Source organism: Erigeron canadensis, chromosome 7 (assembly GCF_010389155.1).
Source record: "Erigeron canadensis isolate Cc75 chromosome 7, C_canadensis_v1, whole genome shotgun sequence".
NCBI classification, from domain to species: Eukaryota; Viridiplantae; Streptophyta; class Magnoliopsida; order Asterales; family Asteraceae; genus Erigeron; species Erigeron canadensis.
Genome location: NC_057767.1, coordinates 26,445,640 through 26,459,856, shown reverse-complemented (window position 1 = coordinate 26,459,856; position 14,217 = coordinate 26,445,640). Strand labels below are relative to the sequence as shown.

At 34.6% G+C, this 14,217-nt stretch overlaps 2 protein-coding genes across 2 annotated transcripts; both read left to right on the top strand.

Moving 5' to 3' along the window:
* Nucleotides 1-7,559, top strand: LOC122606731 (amino acid transporter AVT1A-like). The gene is made up of 11 exons (XM_043779589.1): nt 1-348; nt 2,127-2,413; nt 3,002-3,216; nt 3,500-3,523; nt 3,615-3,795; nt 4,219-4,435; nt 5,086-5,221; nt 5,298-5,463; nt 5,771-5,814; nt 6,611-6,673; nt 7,199-7,559. Exons 1-11 carry the CDS (start codon nt 152-154, stop codon nt 7,289-7,291), a joined length of 1,623 nt encoding a protein of 540 aa, XP_043635524.1. The 5' UTR covers nt 1-151; the 3' UTR covers nt 7,292-7,559.
* A 2,270-nt stretch (nt 7,560-9,829) lies between these two features.
* Nucleotides 9,830-13,401, top strand: LOC122606732 (actin). The gene is made up of 5 exons (XM_043779590.1): nt 9,830-9,896; nt 10,342-10,414; nt 10,602-10,995; nt 11,927-12,540; nt 12,976-13,401. Exons 2-5 carry the CDS (start codon nt 10,355-10,357, stop codon nt 13,039-13,041), a joined length of 1,134 nt encoding a protein of 377 aa, XP_043635525.1. The 5' UTR covers nt 9,830-9,896; nt 10,342-10,354; the 3' UTR covers nt 13,042-13,401.
* Nucleotides 13,402-14,217: the final 816 nt, after the last annotated feature.

Here is a 14,217-nt window from a genome sequence, read left to right as displayed (position 1 = left end):
TCTTCTATTTATAGTATACACCAAGGCACTAACCTTCATTTTCCTTTTTCCTTAAACCAACATATCCTTATATATACACAAAAAAAAAAAAAAAAGTCTTTTTGAGTGTCACACAATAATAAAGTAAGTAGTAGTGTAAGTATAACCAAAAATGGGAGATGATAAAAGAGATGATGGTGAATATTTTTTAGAAGAAAATGATGATGATGATGATGAAGAAGCTCAACAACAAGACGAAGACTATGATGATAATAATGAAGATGATAACATACAAGATTTTGAAGATAATGATAATCAAAGTTGTAACTCTTCTCATTTTTCATCTCACCAATGGCCTCAAAGTTACAAGTAATAAGTCTCACCTTTTTTTTTTACTACTCTTTTTTCTTACTAGTCTTTTTTCTATATATATGTAGATTTTGTAATAATTATAGTCATTAAGGGCATGTTTCTATTTCTACTCGTTTACTTCTGAATGTATTGCATTAAGAATGTTTAAGATATAAATAATTGGCGGTTATTTTTGTTTATTATAGTTTAAAAATAAACATGAAATTTGACTAACTCTTAACTATTAAATATTTTTATAGACAATTATTTTCTAAACGTATCCCATTAACAAAATCCGGAATTCTTTTTTTTTTTTAATTTTTATTTTGTGAATGTGTCCGTGTTTAATGGTTGTGTGTCTGAAAATGATACTAAGGAATAAAATAGTACAAGATTGAGATAGAAGTACTTTTGAAATTTGAAACATACATGTTTTCTAGTATATTCTTTCTACTTCTAGTACATGTGTTTAGAAAGTTAAACAATTTTTTTTTTTGTAAAGTTAGTTTCGATTTAGACGTGCAGGAGACAATTTTAACTAGCGATTTGCTGGACCTCCAACCCCCTCCTCATGGAAAATACCTTGAGATGAGAAACCCATGACTCGAACCCGAGACCTTGGGAAAAACTCACCTCCGGGGCCACATAATAGATTTAGAACATACTGGCAAAAAAGTTAACAATATAATAAGACTCAGGAAAAAGGTAATATATTCATCTATTGTTATTTTACTTTATGAATCTCTCTTTTCTTTTTTTTTGATATTTTATCGCATTCGGACAGATTTTCATATTTGTGGACAAAATTAGATAATCCAAGATAGATGCATAAAATAAAAAGTATGATTTTCCCGGTTTTAATTTACATAATGATAAATAAGTATAAGCTTTGTGTATCTTATGGACTTATACTGCATCTAAATGAAATTTTTTAATGGTCTCATTTTGTTTTTATTTTAGTAATAAATGTATTTGATTAAAACGACTCTCTCTCTGTGTATATATATATATAAGTTAGTTTCGATTCATATGTACTGGAGTCAATTTTAACCATCGATTTGCTGGACCAACCCCTCTCTTCATGAAAAATACCTTAAAATGAGAAACCCAAAACTCGAACTCAAGACTTTGGGAAACTCTCTCTCTCTCTATATATATATATATATTGATGATTGATAGTTGATATGATATTTGTTAACAATTTAATATGTGTGAAGGGTCCATGGTGACCCATGTGTGTTAATTGTAGTATATATGATACTTAACTTTCTTTTATATGCATTATGTGAAAAGTTAAACTTTTAGTTACACACTTTGTCATAAAGTTGCTGACTTTGGCTCTACAATTATATCAAGTTTGGTGCCAAAGTTTCACTTACCGAAGTGGGGTCGTGGATTTGGGAACATCCGATGGAAACTCATGTTCAATCTGTGCGGGCTTGTAGCTTAGATAGCTCTAAAGGAGAGGACTTTGTAAATGTGGTTATGTCTCCCAGTTTGGTGGACACCCTCCTTAGCAGGCGCCGTTGGACCCACTAGAATTGCCGGTTATCAACATTTTTTGAGTTTTGGAGCTAAAGTTAGTTTGTTTGACTTTATAAGTCATACCAGACTTTGTTTTATGTTTCTATTTTCATTGGAAGCAGTGGATATATATATGTAGCTTTTTGATTAGTATACAATATTAATGACTATTGCACTCCAAGAAATTCTCTATTTACACGACAAACTGATACAATCTTAACTGTTGCAAAAATGTACCTTTGACTATGAAAATGCTATTTTCTTGAGTGCAGGGAGGCAATTGATTCATATTCAATCACAGCGACACCAAATTTTGGACTCCTTGGACATCCGTCTGCTTCTATATATTCATCATTGCATGATATTGGTATTGAGAGCAACTTTGATGCTGATGCCAAGGCTCGGTTGCTGTCCGAATGTGAAAAGCTTTATAGCAAAGAGGATTTGCAGAGGATCTCGAGGAAGATATCAACATGGTCAGGGAAGGGTTCATTGCACGAGCAACTTGGAGAGCTTCCCATTAGCTACGGATGCAGCGTTACCCAAACTGTATTCAATGGTGAGAGAAACCTACAAGCTGTTCACTAGTTTACCAGTTTTTACCCATTTCTGCAATTTGTTCTAAGCCCTGTCTAATCCTAGTGGTTGTAAATGGGTCGAGTGGCTTTCTGTGTGGCTTCTAATTTATCTCAGTATTCAGTATCGATTATTATTGGTGGTAAAGTCGGGTAGGCTGGGTATGGGTAATGTTTGGTAACAATTTGAAACCAGTTTCGCCTGGCCCAATCATTCTTTGCCCCAACTTTTTAATTAACTTTTTACTGAAACAAAGGAAGTTTTATTGCATTAAAGATGCACTCTGGGCGATTTCTTTCATGCTTGACCCATTTTCTTATCAATTTTTTTTATTTATATGTCTGACCAATTAGAAATTCAACATAACCTGGATCGACTGATTCATAAGTAAATTAGTTTAACTTGAAACCTTTTGTACATATGTTATATCTGCAAATTGACATCATAAACTGTGGTATGTATTAACTTTAGTGATTAATGTGTGGTCAACTATTATCAGTAAATCCAGGTTATCTCATTCTCATTTCAATGGATAGAAAACCTTATCTTAATATGCTATATGCTTGGACAGCGGTGAATGTAATGGTTGGAGTTGGGCTTCTTTCTATACCATTTACAATTGCACAAGCTGGATGGGTGGGACTAGGATTGTTACTCGTGTTTGGCATCATATGTTGCTACACTGCTTCACTCATGAAATATTGCTTTGAGAGCAAAGAGGGCATTCTAAGTTATCCTGATATTGGAGAAGCTGCATTTGGGAAATATGGACGTGTCATCGTCTCTGTAAGTTTTTGTGCCCATCAAAATAAAATTTTACTGATTTACACATCGACACATTACATGTAGAAGACATGTACTTTCGGTCGAATTGTATTTTAGGAACGTTCATTCGGAATAAAACATTTAAAGGCCCATGGCATAAGTTTATGATCAAATAAGGGACCTGGTTACCAGTACAAGTATATAACATAGGCTCAAAATGGACTTCCTTCAAAAGTACTTTCTTCGTATGTACAATTTACTCTGTATACAACTTTTTTTTAATAATTCTTGGGTTCTGGTGCAGGTTATCTTGTATACTGAACTTTATGTAAGTCTCTGTGCCCACTTCTTTTTGTAGCAAAAGTAAAACAACTAAATGAAAGTTAAAATCATCTATATTATTTTTTTCACGATCTCAGTCGTATTGTGTGGAATTCATTATACTGGAAGGAGACAATCTTACTAGTCTATTCCCTGGAGCATCGTTCAATTTAGCGGGTATCAGTTTGGACTCTGCACACTTGTTTGCAGTTCTCACCGCTGTCATTCTTGTACCTATTGTCTTGTTGAAGAACGTCCGAGTAATCTCATATCTTTCAGGTATATATATACATTCTACGTCTGTGTCCTAGTTAGTAGAGGCAAGAATTTTGCCCCATCTACTTATGAAGACATTGATATGGTTTATTTCTTCTTTATTTTTTTTTTCTCTTTTTATTTCTAACACAATAAATGGTGGAATGGGTCAAAAGTAGCCCAAAGTGGATTTTTACTGCATATAACTTTCTAATTCATATTATTTACAAGTATATTATTTCTAATATAGTATAATTTAGTAATTATATTTGTCACTCTTATTATTTTTAGCAAAAAATTGAACTTAAAATATGATTGTTTTGGTTTTACCAAAATCTAAACATTTAAGGCCTGTTACCTGCCCATGTTTCTTCATCTACTGATTAGTGTTCTCAAGAATCTGATATTTGAAACGAATCCATATTAACAAATGAAATTTGTTTGCAGCCACTGGTGTATTGGCAACAGTTGCTATCATCTTTTGTGTGTTTTATCTCGGGACAGTAAACGTGGGTTTTAATGAAAGTGGTCCAGCAGTTAAATGGAGTGGTGTTCCATTTGCATTGGGCATATATGTTTTCTGCTATTCTGGGCATTCGGTGTTTCCTAATATATACCAGTCAATGGCAGACAAAACCAAGTTTAGCAAGGCGATGATAATAGGGTGCGTACCTAATTCTTTGCTTTTCATTAGAGGTGGCAAATTTCGACACATTTACATAAATATATCTAATGGACCATATAAAAGAAAACAAGAAGCAAGAGAATTGTGTGGAATGGGTCAGACGGGTCAAAAATCCTACAGATTCTATTCTTATTACACACACTTACACACTGTCCCAGATGTCACTATTTAGTAATTTGAATTATTGCTTCGATAGTATGATTATTACAATTATATTTAACGCATTATCTGAAAATGTGGGTAACATGTCTGTTTTTTTTTACCCAAAAAAGGTGGACTTAGAAGTGTTTTCGGGTCAACTCGACCTAAATTGATACTAAGAAGTTAGTTAGTTGTTTTGACATGCCCTCTTTCCAATCTCTTTGTGCCACCTCTGGTATAAATAACTAATGTCCACACTCCACTGCACTTCGATTTATGTTATTTATAGTGACTAAAACATATTGAATCTTCATTTGTAGCTTCGATGACTATATGTGAAACACTTGGACCATTGAGATTTTCTTGTGCAACTCGTTCCTTTGGTTCACTGCATCCTGAATCAAGTCAGGAAAATAAAAAAAATTGTCATAGATGAATGTTTCTTGGCTTTTTTAGAGCTAACAGCTTGCATTTTGCATGTTCTTCAGATTTACCTTGTGTGTAGTAATCTATGGGGCTGTAGCTGTTATGGGGTTTCTCATGTTTGGTGAAAGCACGTTGTCCCAAATAACATTAAACTTACCAGATAATGCAGTTGTTTCAAAAATTGCTTTGTGGGTGGTGGTAAGAGTTAAACGCATTGTTAATTTTATGCTTATTAATTGTGATCGAGATCTAATTTGTGTTTTACAAACGGCAGGTCATTAACCCATTTACCAAATATGCCTTGCTAATGAACCCATTGGCTAGTGCCATAGAAGAGCTGTTACCCGCAAGAGTCTCACGTAATGCTGGGTCTTACGTTCTTCTCAGAACAGCATTAGTTGTGTCTACCGTATGTGTTGCAATTCTTATTCCTTTCTTTGGTAAGGCTTCCACCATATTGTGATTCTTTTTCGTTCAAAGCTTATCGTTCTATCAACTGACAATGTTAAGCTATTGCTTAGAGATCCAAATTAGAAGTGGTAAACAGGGGCGGGTTGTCAAGTTGGACAACAAGTCAAAATGGATATTTTCTTGATTAAAATGTATAAATTTGATTATTACCTAGTTGTTTTCGAATGAATGAGTTAGAAGGTTGTATGCTTGAAAATCTACTTTGGATGACAGTTGCCTGTTTGACCAATTTGACATGTTCCCTTGTAAACTGAACATTGTATCTTTTGACTTCAGGTGCTGTGATGGCGCTGATGGGATCAGTTCTATGTGTAATGGTGGTAAGTATCAACTTAAACCACAAAATTTATTTTAAGAAAGCTGATTCATTGAAGACTTCTTAGATTCTTAGAGCTTACTATCACCGAAATGAATACACTATACGTTTCGAGGCGTGGATTATTGGTGTCGGGGGGTCTTTTGTGTAGTTTAGGAGTAGGAATAGGATATTTTGTAAGGTTTGGCTTGTTCAGACTTTTTTGGTGGTCTTGGCTACTGTGAGGCTCCTTAAGCTCTCTCTGATGGAACTTTGTACTTTTCAAGTTAGTGTGTGTTCCTACACATTTACTCTTGGTCCATTTAATCGTATGTATAATGTCAAATAAGACATCCACAATCACATGAAAAACTAGAACCTGCCTAATTTTCGTATGTGTGATACCGAATAATTTGATAAGTTAATTTGTCATGTTAGCTTGCTAATATCACTATATTAAATAAACTCATGAGTAAGAGCTGAAGTGATCTAATTTTCATGTTGGTTGCATAATAAGAGTTGAGTCACTAAAGCTTTCTGAGCTTTCATACCATTGTGTAATATACTTATGCGAGCATGCAGGCTAAATATTTTTCCTTTTTAGGAAATTTGAGTTCAAATCTAACACTTAATCGGACAAACCTAATCCTATTCAAAGACAAACAATTTATGACTAAATTCCTTGACTTTTAATATACTCCTCCAACAGCCCCACGAGATCTAACCTCACCACCCTTTTTTTTAACATTTGATTATTTTCATTTATCAAGACTCCTCATTGTTAACTTTTACCAATTTTTCTATGACATATATTTTTACAGGCAATGGTCATGCCCTCTCTATGCTTTTTGAGAATTCAAGGGAGTAAAGCAACAACTACACAGGTAAGTTGTACATGATCTTCTTGAACGTTAAATGGTAAACAGAGATGTCAAGTTTGTGTTAGATTCATGCCTCCATACCACACGTTTTAAGCCAAAACATTGAGATCAATCCATATGTTTTTAAGTTGTGGTGTTCTTCGTAGAGGTCTTCAAAAAGAGTTGGCTGGTCAGGGTAATGGGTTAAGTAGATAAGTTAATGTTACAGTCAAATCAGGTTTGTTGGCCCATGAACCCATTTTACTCAAAGTTCTAAATCAAACTAAATAGTAGACTTGGTAAAATATGTCTAGTAGAATATTTTTCAATAGTACCACCTATCTATCTTTTAGTAATATGATTTATAAGGTTTTATGCATCTGAGTACACTTACGACAACTTTCAACCCGTTTCACCTATTTCTGTGTTCAACTTATGTTTTCAATTTAATACAGTAGAAGATATAACAAAATTCATTTTGACCAATTCATAAGAAAGTCGGTCAAAATTGCTACTAGTGTTTTTAGTTACTCATTAATGTATATGCAGATTGGTTTGAGCATTTCCATTATTGTGGTTGGCATCATCTGCGCTCTTGTGGGGACTTACTCGTCCTTGTCTAGTATTGTTACAAGTTATTGAGATCAAGCCTACCAGGCTACAAAGATGTTATGCATCAAGAATTAGAGAGGAGATTGTTCGAATAGATTATATGGGTAGTTATTGAGGGACAAATGCTTAACATTGATAGTCTTCTGCTAATCAACATTGAACCTGGTTTTGGGGGTTACTTGAGAGGGGTTCCTTTTTTTTACTCGTATATCATTTGAAGAGTCTGTTTTTTGTTTGCTTCCTCCTTTCTTCCTTGGAGGATGACTTTTTATATTGCATGCTTTTTGATGCTTGTGAAGATTGTGCATCCTTGTGGACAAGTTTAAGCATTTAACACAGCATCACTGATGTTGGTAAATCTTAATATAGTCGAGGTATTCAAGTTGACCATGAGAAGTAGTACAAGTCAATGTAGTATATGTAATCCAGGACCTAAATAACAGGGGTCAAGAGAGTTGTATCTCATAGAGGGACCCTAGGGACATCACCTTGGTGGCTCGCGGCTTGGCATCCCTAGCAGAAGTTGCATAGTTAGTAAAGGTTGGTTAGTAGTTTTTGGAACCACCAACAAGGTGAGTGGTTACGTGTTGTATTACTTCGGGAGAGGTCTCAAGTAACTTCCGTAGTCAAACATCTTGTGTGGTTAGGGAAACAGTTAGAAATCTACCAACAGTACATTCGAGTCAAAAAGACTCACCAACTCAAAAGGAAAAACCACCTTTGTTTAACCGTGCATCTTATACGATTGGGGTAGTAAAGTTTGGTCATTTATATCTTTACACAAAATCCAACAGGTCCGCTAATCGGTTTTAGAAGCAAAACCTAAGAAATAATCATTCATATCCTACTGATCATACCCTAAAACCAGTTTTAGAAGCAATTATGCCTGAATTTTAGCTTGATACATGGCCTATTTTATCATCTGGCACTTTTTTTTTTTAAACTTTTTTGTCATAAATAGTTTCTCATGTTGTGTTTACATATTCTGGGTAACCATGTTAGTATTGTTTGGTCATAAGTTGGGTACACTTTTGTGATGTTGAGAGTGGTTCAAAGTTCTAACTAGGACAAAACTTTAATGGACTAGACTTTAGCATGGTACAAAAGGATATGGACTTAATGGGCCTGGTCCGCACCCATGTGAGCTAATTTAAATGCTTTCGGTTGTTGATTAAATACCTTTTTAGTCCCATACATTTAGTCAAATGCCTTTGATCATAATATGGAATTCCAACTTATAAAATATTCCATTTTTGTATATATGTATATATCTATATCTTTCCTATATTATAAGATAGATTCCACCTTTTAAAATTTTAAGTTTTAACATTTACTTTCAAAAAATACTCATTCTATCAATTCTATATTATCAAATACCCTTTTTCTCTCCCAAAATCTCAACCAATCATCTTTTTTCTCTCTCCTCCATAAATCATTTACTCCTCCAATTCATTCAAAATCTTTTATCTCATAAACCGTATATCGATAAATAATAAAAAATATATAGGTGTTCTTAAAATTTCATGCTCTTTCATAAATATGTCATTCGATATACTTTCGACGAATTTTTAAATCCGATGGCGGAACCCGTACGGTTAAGGCCTTTGGCTATCACACTTTATGACCTATGCTCTTTCATTAGATATGTCATTCGATATACTTTCGACGAATTTTTAAATCTGAGGGCGGAACCCGTACGGTTAAGGCCTTTGGCTATCACACTTTATGACCTATCATCCCACCATCTCTCCACCGCAAAGCGCGGGTACTTACTCTCGTATATTATAAAGCAAATAGGGTTTCAACTTTCAATTTCAACAATGTACACATAATAAACATAATGTACCATACATCAATGCCACAACTTTCTCTCTCATCTATAAATCATTTTATTCCTCCAATTCAACCTACTTTTTTCTTACTGTAGCAAAGGCCTTCGCCACTTTCAAAATCTTTTATCTCAAAAGCCGTACATCGATAAATTATAAAAATTATATGGGTGTTCTTGAAATTTCATGCTCTTTCATTAGAGATGTCATTCGATATACTTTCGACGAATTTTTAAATCCGAGAATGGAGCTCGTACGGCTAAAACATTTGGATATGACACTCTATGACATATCATCTCCTATGACTTATCATACTCTATAAACTATCACCATCACCATCTCACCGCTGCAACGCACGGATACTTGCTCTCGTATATATATATAAGTATAAAGACATCAATTTACCATCAATAATTACTCCATGCTTAACGAACATGCATTACATGAGTATCATGCTAGCCGGTCATTACAAAATAAAAATAAAAAAAACATAGATATGTTTATATTTTTATAACATAGTATAAACTTTTCGAAAGTAAAAGTAAGAAACTAATAATAGGGCATGCATTTGATGAATATATAAAGGAAGCGGATGGTGAAGCGAAATTCAAGTACTATTATACCATTATTGGACCTTTTTCTTTTCCTACCATTTACACATTCATTCATTCACTCACCTTACTCTTCAAAACGCATTTCTAACTCATTTTCACACCCTGATGTGTATATATTTCCATAAAATTAATTAATTATCTCCCACTCTGTCTCTCTCGATTTATTATTCGCATTTCTTCTTTATCGATCAGGTATAATATTTCTCATATTTCCTCTAAACATTTCCAGATATTATTCATCCATTTATATCTGTATAACCATTTAATTAGTTCCCTTCTGCATGGCGATTATTTTCAGTTTTCTATATATATGGATCACATTGTTATATTGAGATCTAAAATATTTCTTACATTTAAATAAAGTTTGTATATATACGTATACATATACTACATTGATACATACAATTTATACGTTGTTAATTTGGTATGTGTACGTCGATTTTTTTTATCATTATATTCACTTTTCCATATACATATACTACATTTAAATAAAGTTTGTATATATACTACATTTTTTTGATCATTATGATTTATGAGTTACCTTTTTCCATATATACGTTGTTAATTTGGTATGTGTACGTCGATTTTTTTTATCATTATATTCACTTTTCCAATTTATATATATATATATATATAGGTAGTGAGTGAAGATGGCAGACGGTGAAGACATTCAGCCACTCGTTTGCGATAATGGAACTGGAATGGTTAAGGTACATTGTTATGATCATTTCGATCGCTTCAGCTATAAAATATCAAACTAGATCAAATATTTGTATGTATATGATGTTGCTTTTATTCAAAAACATGTTGATCGATGGATATTATTGGATTTGTTTTTGAGATTTGTAAGGAAGTCGATATAGCAAGGAGTAAGTTTGGTTTTTTACTCTTAACCAGGCAGGATTTGCTGGAGACGATGCACCAAGAGCAGTTTTCCCGAGCATTGTGGGACGACCACGTCACACTGGAGTGATGGTTGGGATGGGCCAAAAGGATGCATATGTCGGGGATGAGGCTCAGTCTAAGCGTGGTATTCTTACTTTGAAATACCCAATAGAGCATGGTATTGTGAATAACTGGGACGATATGGAAAAGATTTGGCATCATACTTTTTATAATGAACTCCGTGTGGCTCCTGAGGAACATCCAGTTCTCCTTACTGAGGCACCCCTTAACCCGAAAGCAAATCGTGAAAAAATGACACAGATTATGTTTGAGACATTTAATGCTCCTGCTATGTATGTTGCGATACAAGCTGTTCTTTCACTATATGCCAGTGGTCGTACTACTGGTAAGTTCCGTGTCACTGTTATCTGTAGAATTAATATATGTGGGTCGAGTATGATTGTGTTCTATCTCTAACGGGTCAAATGGGTAAAATAGAGTTATAAGTAAAAATAGAACAGGTCAAAGGGATGAATGGGTTGACCGTCACTCAAAGTGGGTTTTCAATGCCTAAAACCTACTAATGCTTTATAATAACTTCTTGTAATCAGATCTAACAAATAAATTATCTATAAAAGGATATAAAAATTTTGGACCAAAATTTTCAGGACAACCTCACCTGGCCTCCTTGACCCGTTCCATAGAAATTTTCGCTTTGGTCCAAAAGCATCGTGACCTGTTACCCAACAACTTGTGTTGCCTATTATGCCACCTCTGCTACCCAAGTTATGAAGCATACTTTTTCATACGAAAAGTACTATAGTCGACAATTAAGTTAAAAACTAGATGATGATGTCTTAACATGACACATATATGATCCATAACTGAAACTTACAACTAGTATTGGCAACTTACATCATATCACATATGAATGAACCTTTAAGTAAATGTGTTATATCTCAAATATGTCCAAAACAGCTTGTACTAATTAACATGGTTCAAGTCAAATGTCTCAGGTGGGTTGTAAGTCACCTGAAGTCTATTTTTAGTGCACACAACCTCATGAGTTGCATTTGTTCAAACATTTTGATTGTTACTGTAACCATACTGTTTTGTAGTCATTAATATTGCAATTTTTATCCAAAAGATGTTTCAAAAGAACAGAATTAAAGTGTATGCTGATTGTTCACCAGAACTCTTTTGACTTGTACCAAAATGGCCACATTCAACCAACTTGTTTCAACCTGTTGCCCATAACATCCATCTTGCCGCCTCTAGCTTGATCGTTTTAAATTAAATATGTAAGAATTTTAGCATCTGGATGTATTTTTACACAGGTATCGTGCTGGATTCTGGAGACGGTGTTAGTCACACAGTTCCCATTTATGAAGGCTATGCACTCCCGCATGCCATATTACGTCTGGACCTAGCAGGTCGTGATCTCACTGACGCATTGATGAAAATTCTGACTGAACGAGGTTACTCCTTCACCACTACAGCTGAACGGGAAATTGTCAGAGACATGAAAGAAAAGTTGGCATATATTGCACTTGATTATGAGCAGGAACTAGAAACATCCAAGACTAGCTCTGCAGTGGAGAAGAGCTTCGAGCTGCCTGACGGGCAGGTAATCACTATTGGTGCTGAGCGTTTCAGGTGTCCGGAAGTCCTTTTCCAGCCGTCAATGATCGGAATGGAAGCTGCTGGAATCCATGAAACGACATACAACTCTATAATGAAATGTGACGTGGATATTAGGAAGGATTTGTATGGCAACATTGTACTCAGTGGTGGTACCACCATGTTCCCCGGTATTGCTGATAGAATGAGCAAAGAAATTACTGCGTTAGCCCCAAGTAGCATGAAGATTAAAGTGGTAGCTCCACCCGAAAGGAAGTACAGTGTCTGGATTGGAGGGTCTATCTTGGCATCTCTTAGCACCTTCCAGCAGGTGAATTCTTCACTCATATTATCCTGCTTCTGTTTCATTAGCTTAATTTAAATTCACAAACAGTTAACATATACACCAACTACTAGTAAGAATTAGAGGTGGCAATATGGGTGGGCTGGGTTATGATTCCAAAAGGCTAATCATATTGGTACGGCTCCAGTTCAGGTGGGTCCTGTTCGGTTGGCCCCGAAACGCTTATTACCATTACCTTATATAAATACTTGGATTCAACAATACATTATGAGCTAGAGCGACTCTCGACCCATCACAGTTTTTCTAAACTATCCCTTTCTACTTTGTGTTGTTGACTTGATAGGAATAAGATATAACTCAAATTTTAGTCGTTCATAATTCAATGGGTAAAAAAATTGCTACCTGCATTTGTTAAATTACTACATTTTGCATGCTCTGATATTCTTTATTTCGTGGTGGCAGATGTGGATTGCAAAGGCAGAATACGATGAATCAGGTCCTTCCATTGTCCACAGGAAATGTTTCTAAACACGATGACGAAGAAAAATATAATAAAAGCTGGGTACTACTGCATACTCCATTCTGTGAATGGAAAACGCCTGCCCATTTCTTGATAAACACTTTTCTTCATCACGCTGGTTTTTTCCAGAATCCTTTGTTCTTCCAGTTGTTTAGTAGTTGAAATAGGTATCCAATTTGCATGTCAATCGTTCTTTCTCGTTTGGATATTGCATCTGTCAACTATAAATGAATGTACTATTGGCAGATCTTTTAGGTAGTATGCAATTAAAATATTTAAGTAGCCTAATCTTTTGTGTATGCACACTCTGAATTGCATCATACACAATGGTTCATTTGATTGCTAATTTAATGCTATTGGCCCGTTTAATCTTTGCGGATCACTGTTCCAAGTGTTATTCTTGTTATCAGATGTCTTTGATATTTTATGTGCTCATTGGTTTTTGACTACAGACTTATCAGTTTGTATTTAATCATGTACTTATTTTAGCCTTTGCAAAAACATTTCTATCGATACACTTGTTCTGTTTCACCAAAACAGCTTACTTAATATTTTCAAAGTAATAACCTCGGTGATAGAGCGTTCACTAATAGCTATTCACTGTGACTCATTGATTTCGAGAAAAATGTTTAAGACAACGCATGTAACTAGGAAAATGGACCATCGGTAACTCATAAAATTCTCCAGTTCAACCTTAAGTTAATCTATATCGACATTCAGGTATTCATGATGAATTCTTTCATTAAAAATGTTGGCAGAAGAAGAAATATGGAATTTGGATTCGGAAGATCCTGATGTTTGATCCTGCAATTCAGCATGAAGATTGGTGAAAATCATCAACACTCAAATGTTGATACTTAATCTTGAAAAGCTTTTTATATTTTGTTGTTTCTTTCATCCCAAAAAACATCACTTTTATCCAACATGTGATTACCAAACATGTATGCAATAGACATACATAATCTAATAGTGATGTTTAAGGTATGGACTTGAGAAACTTTAATGAGCAAAAGCATACTCATACGATAGTTTAATGAGCAAAAGCATACTCATACGATAGCGCCGGCCGATGCTAAATAATAATCAAAAATCTCTCACTCGGACTATGGAAGATATTTATGGAGGAAGATGAATTCAACAATCATCTGCAAGATCTCAATCTACTAGTTGCATAATTGGGTATC